Genomic DNA, 17,710 nt, shown 5'->3' with positions numbered 1-17,710 from the left:
TACAGACAGAGCTCCTGTTGAAAGCACTGTATTTTCACGGTGTGGAGTGGGAGAACTGAGTTCTCATCCTGGCTCGGCCCTTGTGTTACTTTGGGCCTGGCCTTATCTTCACCTCAATTTCCTCATCTGTTAAATGGGCAGAGTGGTTTGGATGGTGTGTAAGGACACTTGCAGCTCTGACATTCTTAGATTGGACTATAAGCCTCCAGAAGTTGTTTAGAAATTATAATTAAGCAATTTTGAGAACTGGTCTGTCATGGTTCAAGAGAGTAGCGGAGAAAACCTTTCTCCCTTGAAATAGAGAATTGGACAGTACTTTGTTCTTGTCATCATTTAGCAACGATATTCAAAAGAATCAAGAACAATCAGACTTAAACAGCAAGTTGAAATGACCACACTACATTAACAAACTTTTCCTCACTCAGCAAGAGTTCTGTTTTAATCTGTCACTTCCAATATTGCAGCAGCATGTTTCAGCCCATTTAGGTTAAGTAGCTACAGCGATGTTGAAAGCACTAATGATTCTTATATGGCGACTGCACATGCTCTGGGTAGAAGCTAGCGAGGGCCTGGATCTGAAGCCCTGGTTCTTAGGTGGACTTAAAGGCCCTATGTGTATCTTGGTGGCAACATGCGACACATGGCTCCTGATGAAAACAGTCATTTTTGAGTGCATGGGATAAAGGTTAACTGTGGCTTGGAGACTGATGGACCCAGGAGCTCCTCCCTCTGCCACAGGGAGGACCAATCAGAGGAGGTATAAGGCCATGCCTCCATTGCTGCCTTTGTAAGGGGTGGTCGCCATGGCAACAAGGCCAGGGAGGCTCACTTTTACCAAGTGCAGAGCGCTGGGGCTACAGACCTTTCCCCATTCAAATTTGAAGTAACGTATTTCCGTGTATGAATCAGTATCCTTTAAACCTAAGGTGGACAATTACAGTGTCTCCTCTTTCTCTCTTTTAGCCGAACTGATTTCTTTCATTTGTTCATGAAACTTCAATCCTAGGCGTTATTTTTATTTAAGCATGGCCTCTTCTCATGATTCCTACTGTGGGATAAACACGGATTCAGATTCAGCTAACATTTATTGAGCAATTGCTGTGTAGTAGTGTAGTAAGCACTCGCAAACGCGCAAAAAGCCAAGGTATGAATCAGAACACCAATTTAATTCGAAAAGGGAAATATTCTAACAGATTGAAGTGTTGATGTGATTGATTGATGTGCTGGTTGGTCAGCAACCCTCTAGAAAATACAATATAGAAGGCCTAATTATAATAAAAAAAGTTGCTTAGTGAGCATGGAACCAGAAAAGGGGAATTTGTTGGCTCACTGGAATGGCTCATGTCTGTAAGCCAGGTGCACCCCTCTCCACTGTGGGGAGACACCAGTTAACGAGGAATGATGCTCATGTTCTCTGATCTGGGCAACTTCTTCCTTAGCCCTGGACAGCACTGGAGATGCACTGATGGATTCTTCCTTGAAGAGTCTACTAGTTGTACTTGCAAACTGACTGCTCTCCTCTTTCTGTTAACATTTTTCCAGACGGGGGACAATAAACCTGAGTTGATGTCAGTTCTCTTAGTTACAATGACATGCCAGTTCGCGTATCATTGTAACTACAAGCTCTTAGGCAACTATTCTGATAGGTCATTCCTTCCAGGATGTATGTATTTTTATAATGTGACTCTCTGAGAGGAACTCTTCCTCCACATTCAGGCATCTTACTTCATCTCTATGCTATGAAAAGCAAGTCCAAGACCAAACAGAAAGCAAGTCTGGGTTTGATAGAGAGGAAAACAGATTTGGGGATTAGGAGTTGGAAAAGATAAAGGATGCAGGAATAAGGGTACCAAAAAAGAAGCAGTGTTTCTGATGAGTTTTAACCTGTCAGCTGCTCCTGTGTTCTTCCTTTATGAGTGTGGTCCTGGCCCTGTGATGGACTGGACTAAATATCCTGGATACAGATCTAATAAGTTCTGATGTTTTGGTGGGAGAGGTAAGAAAGAACTGGAACATGGAATGCTGCTAAGGAGAGAAAAGCAGGGAGTTGCTCCAGTGGAGGAACAGAGTGCCTGATGGGCAGGATGAAAAACCGAACATCATGATTTTGTCAAGGGTTGGACCTGGAGGAATGGTCATAATTTCCTACCACAGTATACTTCTCTAAGATTCCATTTTCTAGTCTACTTATTCTAGCAAAATATGAATTCTAGCTAGACTTCTCCCTGGAAAGAGAAAAACTGTTCATAGAAGGTATTGATTCAAATCTAAAGAGATGAGAAAGTGATTAGTTAGTGAAGGACCTTATTCATTTTCAGTCCCAAATATGTCATCCTTGTTTTCTTCTATCATTGAGCCTTGTTTTTTCCTTAATCCAGTTGACATACTTGGAGACCTTAGTATATATTCCATATTTGCCTTTCACTGCACACTCTTCGCCCCAGCTAATAATTCCAGTTAAGAAACTGGTACCTTCCACTTCAGTAATATGAGGTCCCCCACTATCTCCTTGGCATGAATCACGCCCTCCCTCATGGTAGCCGGCACAGAACATGTTGCTGTAGATGGTGAACTTTGTGGACCGAAGGCATGTGGCTCGGTCAACAAGTGGAACACTCAGGTACTGAAGAATTGAAGCCGATCGCCCTCTGCTGAAGACTTTTCCCCAGCCACTCACATAGCCTGATCCAAACTTGAGGAAGGTGTTCGTATATTCCTTGTCTGCAATGCAAATCGGGGTGACGTAGCTGTTTAGCGTTAGGGGTTCATCCAGTTCCAGAAGGGCAATGTCATGGTTGTACTTATTAACACTGGCGTTGTAGCTGTGGTGAGGGATGGCACGGACCACATTTCGCGTTTGCTCTGTGGGTTCTGTCTCCTCGGCGTTATGCTCTCCTATGGAAAAGAGATTTCTTTTTCAGTCACAGTCTTTCCCATAAAGAAACACATTTTCCCAACATCCACCTAGCATCACTTACTTAGCCAGTGGCTTATGTTCACCCATCAAAAAGACATTTCTCTTTAGTCGCAAAACGTCTTCCACATAATGAAACAGATTCTCCAAGTGTCCACTCCGCATCACTACATTAACTGGCAGCCAAGTGTCAAAGATCTTATTCTTTTTTTTACACTAATAAATGCACATTTATTATTATTTCAAAGAGGAGTCAATAAATACACATGAAAAAGTCTTCTCACTTGCACCTTTAGGATAATGGTTTTCAACTTTTGTGTGCTTCTGTTATACTTCTGATTACCAAATTTTTGATAACACACGATAAAATTATTTTATCACAACACTAAATTAAAGAGGAATAATGAAAATCTGCCAATAATACAATAATTTCATGCTGTACATTACTTATAAAAGCATTTGTATGATTCGTCTTTTTCCAGCCTAACAATAGTCATATTCACTGTAGCAAAATTTTAAAAATTAACTTAATGACACACTGATTGACAACTTATGCCTAGGTTATGAATACTCAGTTATGTGTCACTCAAAGATCTTATTCTTACATTATTAGAATTTTGGTAAAATGTAATGAGGGCGAATGCATACTTTGCAGACCAAAAAGCCACTCAGGACCATCAGTTAGGTGGTTCTGTTCACCCAGGCTGTCACCGGCCTTACATTGTTCACAAGTGATAGTGAAACTATTTGTTATGAATTATCCTAGGCTTTCCCAATTTCAAGCATTTTGATCCATTTTTTTGAGCACATAGTACATTCATTTGGTTCTTCATTCAAATGTTAACTGAGGGAAGGCTACAGCTTGTGCTGGGTGCCAGAGATACTGGGATTAGTGACATGACATGTCTTTGGCAGAAGGCTCAGTCTGGTGTGGACCGGAAACATCAGTAGATACTTGTACGGCACCGAGGTGAGCACTGATAAAGTTACACCAAAACAGTATCAGGGCCTTGGAGGATGGAACAAGTTGGATTTTGAAAAGATGGCCCCTCGACCACCTGTTCACCTTATTTAGCCATGATCTTATTAGACCTTAGTAAAATATGAAATACCCATTACAGAGAAGATCTAGAGATTCTGCAGATTACTATCACTCTTTATTTACCTGCGACAACAGTAATTTTAACACCAGGTTCGATACAGTGGGCTGCAGTTACCACCCATTTTTCATTAATGATGGAACCACCACAGAATGCAGTAGTTTTCCTCTTCAAAAGGACCTGTCGAAACAAAATCATGAATCTTACTACCTAATATATTTGATCCAGAACAAAATAAATATGTGTGCCATTGATAGGAGTGGGCAAAAAGTTGGCTTCCAGGTCCTGGCAGAAGTGCAGTGTTTCTGGAAAGTGTCAGCTCTGAAGATGAATTCGTGTTTCTGGAGCACAATTAAAAAAGCCATTTCTGTAACTGTTTTGAAGACAACGTCCTGTGGAACCAGGAGGAGCTCGAAATGAGGCAACCCTGAGGAAATGGCTTCTTTTGCTGATGTAGGGCCCTTGGATTCCTTCTCCAGGTGAGTCAGGTTCTCTGATAGCATGGACTGATTCAGGGGGATACGGCAGGTACATTCAGAAACGCAATGACTTGACTCCTTAAGATCAATAGTTATGACTGAGTCTCCTGTCCCTGTGTGAGGAAATCTTGCTACAGGTCATTTAAAAGAGAAAAATGACTGATTTTTCCAAGAGGCCTTTTAAAGCCCTTTCTAAACTAGAATAATATGAAATGAGACCTGTGGCCTCCATAAGGGCTGTGCTCATGGCCATCAGGCACTAGGCAACGGCAGGACTTCTGCGCTCCTTCTAGTCTCCCCCAACCACATTTGACTCTCCTGACTGGATCTGCAAGCTGCCTCTGTCCTAAAATCTCTACTAAGCTACACTTGATTTTTGGGCAGAGTGGACAAAGGTGTCTGGGTGCTGCTTTGAGCCTGGGCATTATTAGATAAGAGGCCAATCCATTCTTTCATCTGTACCTTCGTTGTATAACCAGAGTGGACAATGACTATTTTTACCACCTCAATGTCTAGATCAACTTGGAGAATTTCACTTCCTGTGTATGCCAGGGCCTTGAGCCACCTCTTCGGGAAGAAAGCTGAGAAATGTGAACACTAGAGGGCACACTCAACATTTGGTAAACCCTTTGTGGGCACAGACTAGCCCAGGTGAACTGATGCCCTTTTACTAAAGCACACGTAGCCCCAGGCGTAAACCCATTCATCATAAACTAGGAAACTAGGGAAAGGGAGGGCTCAATCCTTTCAAGAGTGAGTCTGAGAAGGTCCTTGGGGGTATATGCTAGTGAAGATTCTTTTTGTCCTGAATTCGATTTACTGAACACTTGCTAAGCCCTAGACACTAAAGCACTAGCCTCCTACCTGGAGACTTGTGGGGTTAACTCCCTGAAAGCCTCTGACCCTCTTTTCTGGACCCAGGCCTTCCCTCTCATTCTAGCTGTTACTTTGTATTTATGAAATATAGGAAAACTCATGTAATAGTATAATAATCCCCAGTGTACCCACCACCCAGGCTTCACAATCTTCTTAATTTTTTTTGAACAGTTATTGATGGCTTGCTATGGACTAATCATTGTGCTAAGTGTTTTATGTACATTTAATAATACAACACTTTGTACAGTGATAGTAACATTCACTTACAGATGAGCAAACTGAGGTTAGTTAAGGTTAGTGAGTGGTGAGGCTGGGATACAAACCCTAGTCCGCCCGGTGGACCAATCGCAGTAGCATCATCTGGGATGCTTGCGAAATGCAGTTTTGGGAGCCCACCAAGACTTACTCAGAATATTTGGTGGGCGGGACAGGAGAAAATGAAGATCTCTAGAATATCCTTATGCATAATCAAATTTGAGAAATTCTGTTTCAGAATTTCCAAGCTTGGTGGTCTTTATGCATTAAAAGCGCTCCCTCCAGGCAGAGCTGGTCACATAATTTGTGGGGCTTGTTGCATAATGAAAAGATGGGGGCTCCTGGTTCAAAAGCCAGGAAAAACGTCATTGAAGATACTAAAATACAAAACTTTGTCATTTTGTCTGTGGTCACGCACAACCTAGCTATCACGGGGCTTTAAATTGACTGTTTACTGTTGTGCTCCCTCAGGTGTGGGGGATATTCATTGGGGGAGTGCAGATGCTCACAGATGCCCAGGGCCTGCAGCCTGCAATTTAGCATGCGAGCACAAACGCACCCCTCAGCTGCCAGGTCCCCTCTGCCACCAGCCACTGGACTGACACCCTGTGCCCCAGCAGGGGGAAGGATAAGTCAGTCTTCCCTTCCCGCTGGCCCACAGCAGCAATCAACAGCGAAGGCGTGACGCCCAAGGGATTGCAGCTTCCACGCCGGGATGTGCTCAATACCTGGAATGAAGGTAGGCAAGAGGCTCGCCCTTGCCATTCACCCTCCAAATGTACTGTGACACATTTCTAGTCCCCAGATACCATGTGGCCAAGCCCCCTCCCTAAATGGCAGGGAGTCTGTGCACCCCACTTCAATCCTCCCTGCACCTGTGCCAGAGGAGGGTGACAACAGTAGCTGTTGGGATGGAGAGGGAGTCTATGTCAGTGTGCCAAGGGTTGGGGATGGCAGTGGTCATCTGGCAGCTGTGGAGAGGGGGTGGCAGACCTAGCCAAGGCACCAGGGGATAGGGGAGAGGGAGGTTAAGAATCCATCCCCGAGAGGTGTGATGATCTGAGGTTCCAGGTCCCCAGGACACACGTGCTCCACTGTCTCATTGAACTTGAGTTATAAGACACAAATGCAAAGCACTGGACTCCAGAGGGGAGGGTATAGCTCAGTGGTAGAGTGCATGCTTAGCATGCACGAGGTCCTGGGTTCAAGCCCCAGTACCTCCATTAAAATAAATGAATTACTAAATAAACCTATCACCTACCCCCCCAAAAAACCCTAAAAAGCGCTGGACTCTAAATGTGGCTTCTTTCTGAATGCAGGGCCCTGTGTGAGTGCACTGGTCACCAGCTCATGAAGCTGGCCCAGACCTCAGCTAATTTTCATCACCGAGCAAATTTGGGCAACACTTCTATATTGGGCCTAATGATTACAACTGAATACGTCTGCTCAAGTAACTGGAGTTAAGAATTCACAATGATATAATGGTGCTTCTCTGTATTAGAGGTGAATTGGACACCTCCCAGCTTAATGGGCTAGTTGGGCCAGACTGAATGACAGCCACAGCCCTGGGGCACAGAGACAATGATGTAGCTAGTCTGACTTCTGCCAAAGACTTGCTACCTGGAGCTTCTAGGCCTTTCTGGTGGATGGCTGAGAAATACAGTGATGTTCTCTTAAGCCTGAAGAGTGTGTTTGTTTGTTTGTTTGTTTGTTTTGCCAATCCCTGAGTGGTATTAGAAATTTTAGCAAACATCTTTGCCAAGGAAAAGCCCTAAATATATTTGCATTTAAAGATATTACAAGTGACTTGGTTTTGGAATGTTTGCTTGGCTACCTCAGGATCACAGCTATCTAAATATTAGCTATTTGGGGATGAGCTGTCTGCTTGGCCAAGGATAAGAGAATGGTGGGAAAAATGGGAAAGCATATGTTCTGAGCAAGGCATCCAACTTCTGATCTGTCAAATATTTTCATGTTTGTCATATCCTAAGAGGAGCCTGTTTTCTCTTTCAGACATACACACACGCATATGCAAAATACACATTCACATATCTGTTCTGATGTTCTTCGTTGATAATGAAAGCCCAGAGTAATAGCTGCTACCCTGTTGTTCCCTTCCTAACCTTTTAACTCGAATCTGGCCTTTCCCTGTGATTTCAGTAAACCCATTTTTGCCCTTCCTAGCCACCTCCAGCTGTACGATAACATTTTTTCTTTGCGTACTCATTCTCTCACATAAAGAGCAAAACCATTTCTGCACAATATACAGCTTGTTATGCTCACAGGTGTGTTTCGCCCCGCCATTGGCCCTACTTCATTTCTCTGGGCCCAGAGGGGATGCTCACTTTTGGTTTTTAATGGTTAACTAAACTAGTCATTGAAACAGATTTCATCAAACCATCCTAGAGAATAATTGTCTAAATGTCCTATCCAAAATAGTTTTGTGGGCCCAGGTGAGATTACATATGTCATGTTTTTATTTCTGCTGATTGTAACTTTATCATCTGAACTAGGAAAAATAGAGGGTTACCTTTTCCAGGTGAAGATATTTCTCTAGTTTTAGGACCTTCATGTAACATCTTCCTCCCAATCCCCCTCACCAAAAAGAAAAAGTTATGCTTCATACACATGGTAACTCCATGCTTTCTGCCGCAGGGGTGTGTCCTAACCAAATGGAAGGGATTGCGTCTGTGTAGGTAGGTGTATAGGTCAAGAGCTCGGGTACCTTTAAGGATAGCTTCAGGCCAAAGCTGAGGAAAGCCAAGACTGGGGAAAATGCTAAGACATTTTAAAGACTATTTAGGCCAAGAATAGAGTAAGGAATAGACAGACTGCTTCTCAAGACATATTTTGTCGGTGAAAATGGCTAAATATTGGCAATTGTATACGATACAACATAATATAAAGGAGTAAGGAAAACTTAACCACTTGGTTTCCATTGTATTCTGTTTTTTCAATCTCGTAGAATGATCTTCAAATTACTAAATGTGGAATAAATATGGCTAATACAGAACTTTAGGCCCACAATAGAACAAAAGAGAAAGACCAGGCACTTCTTCACACACAGGGCCAGACAGATCCTAACCCAACGCAGAAGAGGTGGGCGGAGCTCTGGGGGGGGCAGGTCTGCGCTTGCTCAGAATTGCAGGCCCGCAGGGTCAAGCGCGACGGACCAAAACCAAATGAAAGCTTTAGGAAGCCAAAGGCGGTGCTGCTTCCTCAGATCTCTCACTTTTAAGCTGCTGATGAAGGTGGTCTCATAGTATAGGCGTGGCGATTTCCCTTTTTTCTCTAATGTTCAAATTTTTCATTGCTTCCCTTTGTAGCTGTATGAAATTCGCATTCTTTTATAGTTTCCCACTCCGCTAAGGACATACTGACTCTAGGAAATATCCTTTCTGTTCCTATATAGTGCAGTTAACCCTGTCGCCTCCTCTCTTGGGAAGGAGGGCCTAAGTGTCCATGCAGAGTCCCTGCTTCCTCTCTCTGAGTTCTAGAAGGGCTCTGAGCCCACTGCTGGGTATCTGGAGGGAAAATGAAGGAAACCAGCCTCACGCCTCCCTCCGCCCCTCTCTCCGGTCGCCGTGAAGCCGGGCTAAAGGTCAGAGGTCAGACAAACGCGCCTGCGCCTTTGGCTTCGGATAGGGCGGGGCCAGGGCGGCGGGAAGCGCGGGGGTTTCTGGGAAGCTCCTGAGGTTAAAAGCGGCGCAGCTGCCGCGGGTTTTGCCTCTCGCCCGGAAGCTGAGCCGAAAGCTTCGGAGCAAGGTAAGAAATCAATGCGGCTGCAGACGAGCTGTGTGGGAGGTGAACCTAGCTTCTTAGGGTATCAAAGCTGGACAGGGTGGCCTAGGTCCCCTCGCCTGCCCTGGCCCATCTCCCAGCAGGTGAACCCGAGCCCTTGACACTCGCCGGGATGGGGTTATCCCGCCGCTGCTGTCCCAGGGACAGGGCAGCTCTTTATGTCAATAATTCCACGAACATTTGTTCAACCAGTGTCTTCTCCCTAGGCTTCCCAGCCCAAGTAGCCAACCCTAGTGGTGGGAAAGGGTTTCTTAACCGGGGCCGGAGTCGACCTACCTGCCTGGAACTTTCTTAACCAGGGCCGAAATCGACCCACCTGCCTGGAACTTTCACCGCTAAGTCCACAAAGAAAAAGTCATTGTCCTCTTTCTCTTGTAGTCCTTTAGCTCTTGCAAATAGCTCACCTAAACCTTTTCTTTAACTAGAGGGAAGATTTACATTTCGTTCAAACTGTTCGTTACTCCAGGTGAAAGTAAATTCCCTACGTTCTTTTTTATGGGATTTCTTACCCCTTCCCCTTTTACTGAAGTTTCAGCGTTTTGAATTACTCTTTTCTAGGTGACGTTGCTAACCAGTATTTCATATGTCAGAGCCACAAATCTAGTTTGGCCATTGAAACCCCAGCTGTTGCTTGCTTTCTCTTGATGCCTTGGCTGCAGCAGGTGTATTGCAGTCTTGTCTGCAATCAGATCAAGTATTTCCACCTGGGCGTGATAGGGCGGAGCTGGCTTATCCACGAACGGGTAGAGATTCTGCTTGGTTTCATTTCTTCTTTCCTCTTTGTCTAAAAGTGCCTTTTGTACTTTCGCCTAAAAATAGTTTATCTCCTATTTTTGAAAACCAGTAACCTTTTGAGAGAAACTGAGTGCAGGTGGGTGTGGAGAGACAGTTCTCTGGTGAGAAAGAATCAGTGTGGAAATAGGAAAGGGTCTTTCTCAAGTATCCTAGAAAGTAGTGCAGCTCTTCACCTTTGGAAAAGACTAAAACCTAGCGCTTGGTACCTCTACAGTCAGGAACCTTACTTTATATGGATGAAATAGGGAGTGAACTTGTGTGCACACGTGTGGATGAGTGATCTTGAACATTCCAAATGATCTTAGCTACACTTAATAGGAAAGAGACAACAGGTACACTGTAAGTGAGGAGGACATGGACAGACTTGAAATGTTGGGTAGCATTTATATCTTCTTTGTAGTACAGTTCTAACCAGCTCTAATAGTTTCTTCTGCTTAAAAAAAATAGCTTGATAGATTTACTAAAATTTCTATTAGGAAAGACTTGCATTGTTGAAACATTGGCAAGCATCTGGCTTAAAGGGGTTGGGTAGAGAACAGACATTCTGTGATATTTTATAACCCCCGCCTTTATTTAGCTCTCATTTAAGTCTATTTGCCGTTTCATTTCTGGGATGACAAGAGGACAATGCTAAGCCCAAAATACATGCATCCTGGGTTTGTCTTTTTTTTTTTTAAGGGAAGTCATCTTAGCTAATAAAACAGCCCTGGGTTCTCCACTATAGTCACTGCTTTATGTCCCGCAAGCCCAAGGAAGATAATTATAAAGTAGGATCTTTTGTTCTAACCACCTTATCCGTGGAAGTTTGGCACATAGTGAAAATAAAATGCACAAGAAAACAGTAAAATTAGAATTAGATACATGGATGTTAGGTAGAATAAAAGCGTAATTAGAGTGGCTGGGCCCAAGATGGATTGTTCAATGAAAGGTCAATGGAGATGGTCAGTCTTACAAAGAGTGTGAAGGAGAGTAAAGATGTGGATGAGTGAAGGATGGTCATGGTGGGTGAGGGAAACAGTGCTGGTGGGATGCTAAAGTAGGGGGCAGAGGGGGTGTAAAGGAATGTACAGTGTATTTTATTGGCTCTAAAATCAAGTCCAACAAATACCATTAAAAGCAAATGTGTAAGAAAGGAAACTGTAAAGTCTTGGTTGTGATGCTCTGCCACCCTTCAGTACCATTCTCCACAACGTCTGTGCCAATCCCTACTCCAGGTGTATGTTCAGTATTACAGCATTATATGGGAAAATTGCAGGCAATCTGAAGAATCTTGAATGGACACATAACTAGTCTAAAAAAATTCCAGTGGTGTTAGACCTGGGGACATTTACCTGATTCTGGCTTAAATTGTTACCCATTTGATGATTGAAAAGTCTTTAAAGCTATTGGTCTCTGATGGCAAAGGTTTAAACCTCGGTAGAGAAAGTATTTTGGAGTGAAGCGTCCTTGATATTCCTACAGAATCATATGATTGTGGCCATTAGGGAGTTTTATGTTTGACTAAACTGTTACAAATGTTGTCCGACAGAACTTTCTGCAGTGATGGAAGTGTTCTGTCCAATACAGTAGCCACTAGCCACATGTGGCTCCTGTGCACTTGAAATGTGGCAGGTGTTACTAAGGGAAATGAATCTTTAATTTTATTTAATGGTAGTTAAGTTAAATTTAAATAGCCACATGGGCTTGTAGTTACCTTATTGGTCTTATATAAGGACCAGCCTGGCTCCTTGCCTCTGGGGTTGACTCCTCTCCAATGGAATCACTTAGGCTTTAGCTGTAGGCTGAGTTACAACCAGGTTTTGCTACAAATCTAGCTGTTGGTTAGTTCAGGCGTGCACAGGTGATTCTCCTGTGGGTTGTCTGCAGATCACACCTGGAGAAATGTGGGACTAGGTACCATGAGTCCGCTAGTTGGTGTTTTGGACCCTAGCTTCTATAACAAGTTTGTTTGGACCAGTGAGTTTCAAACTGTAGAGTCTGTCAGAATCACCTGAAGGGCTTGTTAGTGCACGAATTTCTGGGCCCTGGCCCCAGAGATTCTGATTCAGCAGGTCTGGGGTATAGCATGAAAATTTACATTCCTAACAAGTTCTCAGGTGATTCTGATGCTACCACACTTTGGGAGCTGCAGCCTTGGCCCAAGCCCCTATCTCACATGCCCTGGTTCCAGTAACCCAGTTCTTGCCTTAATCTTTCCTGAGCCCTTTCAGAAATCCCTTTGAAATAATCCAGGTTCTCTGGACCCAGAGACTTCCTGTCACCAGTTCTCCCAGGGGCTGAAGCGGAAGTAGTACCCAGAGCGCCAGTACCTGTGACCTTGCTTCCTGACCTCCACATTGCTTGTCTGAAATTTTTTTGTTATTTCCTTGATGCCAAACTCTCCTTGACCTTGTATGGTAGCTGTCCCTGGACTCCTCTTTCACCAGCTCCTCACCTGGGGGGGCTTCCTTATGCTGCTTAGAGCTTAAACTTGCCTAAACACTTCCTCACCCCAATAGGTCTGTCTAGTGTCCTGGCCTCAGCCTCCCACCTGGTCTGTGCCTTGCCCACTGGGCTCCAGTTTTCACACAGTATAGGGTATAGAGTACCTGCCAAGGGAATTGACCTGGTTTGGCGTCCTTTCCACCAACAATTCGAGTCAGATCCTCAGATTGGTTGCTTTGAGTGGTGTTATTCAGAATTATTTCCGCTTCAGAAGAATTGTCATAGTTCATATTGGAAAAAATAGTTTCAGCACGGGTGAACGTCGTAGGAGTGTCTGACACAGAAACTCTTCCACATGGGAATGGCACTAGAAAAATGGAAAAAAAAATAGTGTTCTGATATTTCTCATTGGCAAGCAGGACATATGTTACAAAAGTCGAGAATGAGGCCCATCCTTGTCAATTCTGAGCAGCAGACCCATCAATATTTTAAAAAATCGAATCAGTAAATATAGTCTCAAACTAAAAGGTTAATTGCATTATTTTCATAGAAAGTTTTCCAGCCCTTCATGAAAAGGACATTTGGCTCAGGAATCCATCATCTTTACGGAAGTAGAATAGGTGTTCCAGAATCAAATTTTGTAAGACTTGTATGAAGTCTGATGACTTTCTGTTTAGTTTCTTTACTAAAAAGGCTTATTCGCAAGCACTGTCCCTGAATAGAAGTCTGGTGGTTGATGCCGTGTAACTCTGATTTTAGAATCAGGTAAATGGGACATCTGCTGCTTATTGTTAACAAGATTTCTTTTATTTCTTTTTATTTCTTTTTAAATTTTTTCTTTTTTTTTTTTTTTGCGGGGGGAAGTAATTAGGTTTATTTTTAGAGAAGGTACTGGGGATTGAACCCAGGACCTTCTGCATGCTAGGCATGTACTCTACCTCTTGAGCTCTACCGTCCCCACTAACAGGATTTCTTTTATGCACTAGAATGCCTTCTAGATTCCAAGGTAGACTATAGGTATCCATTGGAGAGAGATTATTGCGATTTAATTACCTGGCTGTCAAGTTTTAACGAAATAAATTGTTAATGTGATCATTACAGCCACATCTACCTGGGAACTGGCCACCTTTGACCTTGGGTTGGTTTATTTTTTAAAGAAAAGAAATCATCTACTGATACACTGGGGACAACCAGAGTGGAAATTTGTAGTCAAGCAAAGTCACCTCACATTTCATTTTCATTTCTCACTTTCCTTCCATCCATATCCCTTATAACAGACATCTCTATAGCAACCAGCTGTGGCAAAGTATCACGGAGACAGCATGTAGTTGGGAAAACAGGAAATTAGTTCAAAATACTTATGTATAAATATAAATCATCAACAATGGCTTGAGAAGAAGACTATTACTATTGAAAGCCAGAAAAGCTTATTTTAGGTTGGGCCTATTTATTCTGCTAAAGCTAAGGCTATATTCAGATATAACATTTAATAGTTGGAGGGGGTTTGTAGTTCTTTTTTTTTTTCTCTCTTGTAACAGAGAAGGGCTTATAAGGGTTTAGCTACACGGCTGTCTGCCTCCCTGGAAGTTAGGTTTCGGAGGTTAAAACAGATATATACACACTCCTCCCATAGTAGGCTAGTTTGAAGCAGTGCATGTGAAGAACCAGGTAGAAGGACAGGGGGCAGGCAGGCCCTTGGAGCATGAGAGACTTCATTTTAGTGCAGCATGGATACTCTTGACTTCTGGTCCTTTCTTTAATTTCCTCTGCCGGGCGCATTGCTGAGATAGGTATCGAACCCAGTTGCAGAGGAATGGTGCATGATTTAATGTACCAGTGTAATAAGATACCAGGCTTTGGAAATGCCAAAGAAATTATATCTAGTTTGCTTCAAAAAGGGCCCTCATTTATCAAATATAATTGACCCTGTGGAGTCTACTTTGTTGTTTTTTTTTTTTTAACAATCCAAGTTTCTACTATCATTTTCAGAGAAGAGCAATATGAGTGTGGAGTGGAGATGCTCTGAACACACCAGTCAGCTGTCAACATGGTGGCATGGTTGACATGACTGGGAAACATTGCTTTGTCCACCTCTGTATAGACTGTGCTGATCAGCCTGACACAACTTAAAACAGCTGGTTGTCGGAACTATTCTGATGCCAAGCATGTGAACTCAGCCTGAGACCGAAGGATGGGAAATAACTTCCTCAGAGTAAACTGGCCACACCCAGACAGATGATGCTTAAAGTTGCCCATCCTTCTACTAGAAGCCTATCAGTCATTTATGTATCTTTTATGTTAGAGGATTACTACATTAATTTGACTGGATGAGTTACAAATATGTATATAGAGATCACACAAATCAATCGCTTCATGACATAAAGGTCAGAGGAAAAAACTGGACATAGAAAAGAATTTAGGCGGAAGACAATTACAGAATTTCTATTCAAAATGATGATGCAATTTCAAAAATTAATTTGTCCAAGCTACTAATCTTTTCTATGATTTGAAAAGAAAGTGGAAACAAGTGGGGATTAAAATTATTATGTAGGCTAGTTAGAATGCTAAAAGTTCAAATACAGATTTGGAGAACGTATCTGCTGAGCTTTAAAACAACAACAACTTATTTAGATTTTGACCTGCTGGTTCGCAGGACTTTTGGTCTTCTGCAAGTCGGTATCCAGCAGTACAGAAACAAACCACCTTGTTATCATTGCCCTTTCTACAAAACTGCTTGCATCTGCCATTCTTACTGTTGCATGTTACATCTGAAAGAAAGCACAATCAACAGTAACAGCATCATTTAACATGCATTTCTAAAAAGAGCGTGAGACTACTGACTTATGTATAGGTCAGATGTAAGGGGACATTTATGAAGAGGAGTTTGGGAGCCTTGAGCTAAGAGTAGAAAAAAAAGGTAAAATAAAATTCTTAATAAAGCATAAAAATGGTGATTTGGCCTCAAACTGAAGGTGTAGAAATGCTACTTTCACTGAATCATGGACTGCAATGAAAAAAATCTGTTTATTAAAGTATAACATATTCCAAAAAATACCTGGAACTTTAGTATGAATTTTCACAAGGTGATTTCATTTGTTTAAACATTGATCAGATCAGTACATACATAGGATGTTATCAACACCTCAGAAGCTCTCCTAATGCACCCTTCCTCCTTCCCAAAGTTACTATTACCCCAACTTTTAACAAGGAATTAATTTTACCTGTTCATGAACTTTATATAAGGAGGAGCTCTCAGTATGCACTCTTCTGTGTCTTTCATTTAACATTTTGTTTGTGAGCTTCATGCATGTTTTATATAGCCGTAGTTCATCTACTTGCTGTATAGTATATTCCATTATATAAATATTACTACTTGTATTCATCCATTTTACTGTGGATAAATATTTGAGTTGAGTTTCCGTTTCTGGCTCTTATGTATAATGCTGGCATGAACACTCTTGTCAATATCTTTTGGTAACATATGGATGCATAATTACTGGATATATACTCCCGAGTGCAATGATTGGACCGTGTGTTCAGGTTTACTAGATACTGCCAAATAGTTTTCTAAGATAATTGTACAAATTTAAATTCCCACTATCAGTGTAGGTGAGTTCTAGTTATTGGGTATATGTATTGCTCTGTGATTTACCTTTTCACCCTAAATAGTATATTCTACTGAATAGAAGTTCCTATTTTTAATATAATCCAGTTTTTCTAAGCAAACTTGAAGCTGGCTGAGGTGGGTATGTATCAACACAAGAGAATGAAGTAGGGTCCTTTAAGGGACCTAAATGCCAAAGACCTTGTGTGCTGACAATCATAAGCAGACTAGTGACTCACATTTTCTTTACTCTCCTATGCAATCTCCCTTATTAACATGAAGTGCCTTTCTTTGTCCCTTGTGATGCTTTTTATTGGGATTTTATTTTATCGGATATTAAGATTGCTTCACCAGTTTTTTTGTTTGTTTGTTTGCATTTACCTGAAAAATCTTGTTACATCCCTTTATTTTAGCCTCCTGGTGTAGTTTTATTTTAGGTATCTCTTTTATCAATAGCATACAATTAGATTTTAACTCCGGACTGAAAATTGTCATTAACCCCAATTCACATTAATTGTGATTCCTGATATATTTGGCTTGTTCCTGCCATCTTATTTTGTATTTTCTAATTACTGTGCTTTCCCTTTGTTTCTCCTATGCAATCTCAGTAATAGAAAGTAGCATGATTCAGGGCTTGCTAGCTGAGACCTGCTGAGTTAAGAGAAACAGGCTCTGCCCTTGGGCCTATTTTTGTCTCTAGAGCAGCTCAGGAACACAATGGGAGACCCCTTCCCCCTTACCTACTGGCTCGACAGTAGTACAGCTTTCAATAGAAATGCTCACTTGTCAGGGCAGTTAGAACACGGGGAGTTTGAAAATGAGTGACGATGTCAGACGCCTCTTATGCACCGCCTTAGTGCCCCGAGCCTCATCTGTGTCTGACCTCAGCACTGTGGTGATGAGCTCTGCCCTGGCTTCTGCTGGCCTCTTATGGGTGCAGCCTTGAATGGGCTTGGCTCGCATCTGCCCTGTGTGCCTCTCCCCTCTCAGCCTGGTGCTTCCCTGCTGATGCTGAGGCAGGGGAGGCCACGCGAAAGTCTCCAGCTGCCCAGCAGGTACAACCTGATGAAGGCGTTAACGCCCCACAGGCTGAACTTTGGACCACTGGGAGATGGACGCTGAAGGACAAATTCTTTCACCTCTTCTCCCCTCGCAGGTTGACTATCCTGAGGCCAGCATATGGCTTCTTGGAAACTAGTTCCCAGAGATCAAGCAATCAGGTGCCGGTGAGGAGAGATGACTCCTCCTACACTGGTTCTCCTTTCCTCGCGGCCTCACTCCCCTGTCCCTTACTCTCGGTCCCTAGAATTGCACACCCTAATAGAGCAGCTTGCGGCACAGATTCTTTTTGTCTGGGGGTGGGGGGTGGTTCCAGGCTAACAGAGTGACTGTATGGTTTTGGAGTATATTATGGATTTTTGAGTGATGGATCTAAATTTTCTAATTGTGTTTTACATAGGTA

General features: G+C 42.7%; 1 protein-coding gene across 3 annotated transcripts in view; it reads right to left on the bottom strand.

The window, feature by feature from the left end:
• Positions 1-1,140: 1,140 nt before the first annotated feature.
• The window catches only part of F9 (coagulation factor IX), a 30,327-nt gene continuing 13,757 nt past the window's right edge, over positions 1,141-17,710 (bottom strand). For 2 of the 3 annotated variants that reach the window (XM_006194541.3, XM_032476135.1), the window contains exons 5-8: positions 15,284-15,412; positions 12,809-13,011; positions 4,080-4,194; positions 1,141-2,895 (exon numbers count right to left, since the gene is read on the bottom strand). In XM_006194541.3, coding sequence (XP_006194603.1) covers positions 2,330-2,895; positions 4,080-4,194; positions 12,809-13,011; positions 15,284-15,412 — 1,013 coding nt within the window. In that variant the 3' untranslated portion in view covers positions 1,141-2,329. The remainder of the gene's footprint in view (positions 2,896-4,079; positions 4,195-12,808; positions 13,012-15,283; positions 15,413-17,710) is intronic. The other variant, XM_032476136.1, reaches the window with a different exon arrangement.

This window comes from Camelus ferus, chromosome X (genome assembly GCF_009834535.1).
Source record: "Camelus ferus isolate YT-003-E chromosome X, BCGSAC_Cfer_1.0, whole genome shotgun sequence".
Lineage (NCBI taxonomy): Eukaryota > Metazoa > Chordata > Mammalia > Artiodactyla > Camelidae > Camelus > Camelus ferus.
Note: the sequence above shows the minus strand (reverse complement) of the source record. Positions and strands in the feature narration are given on the sequence as shown.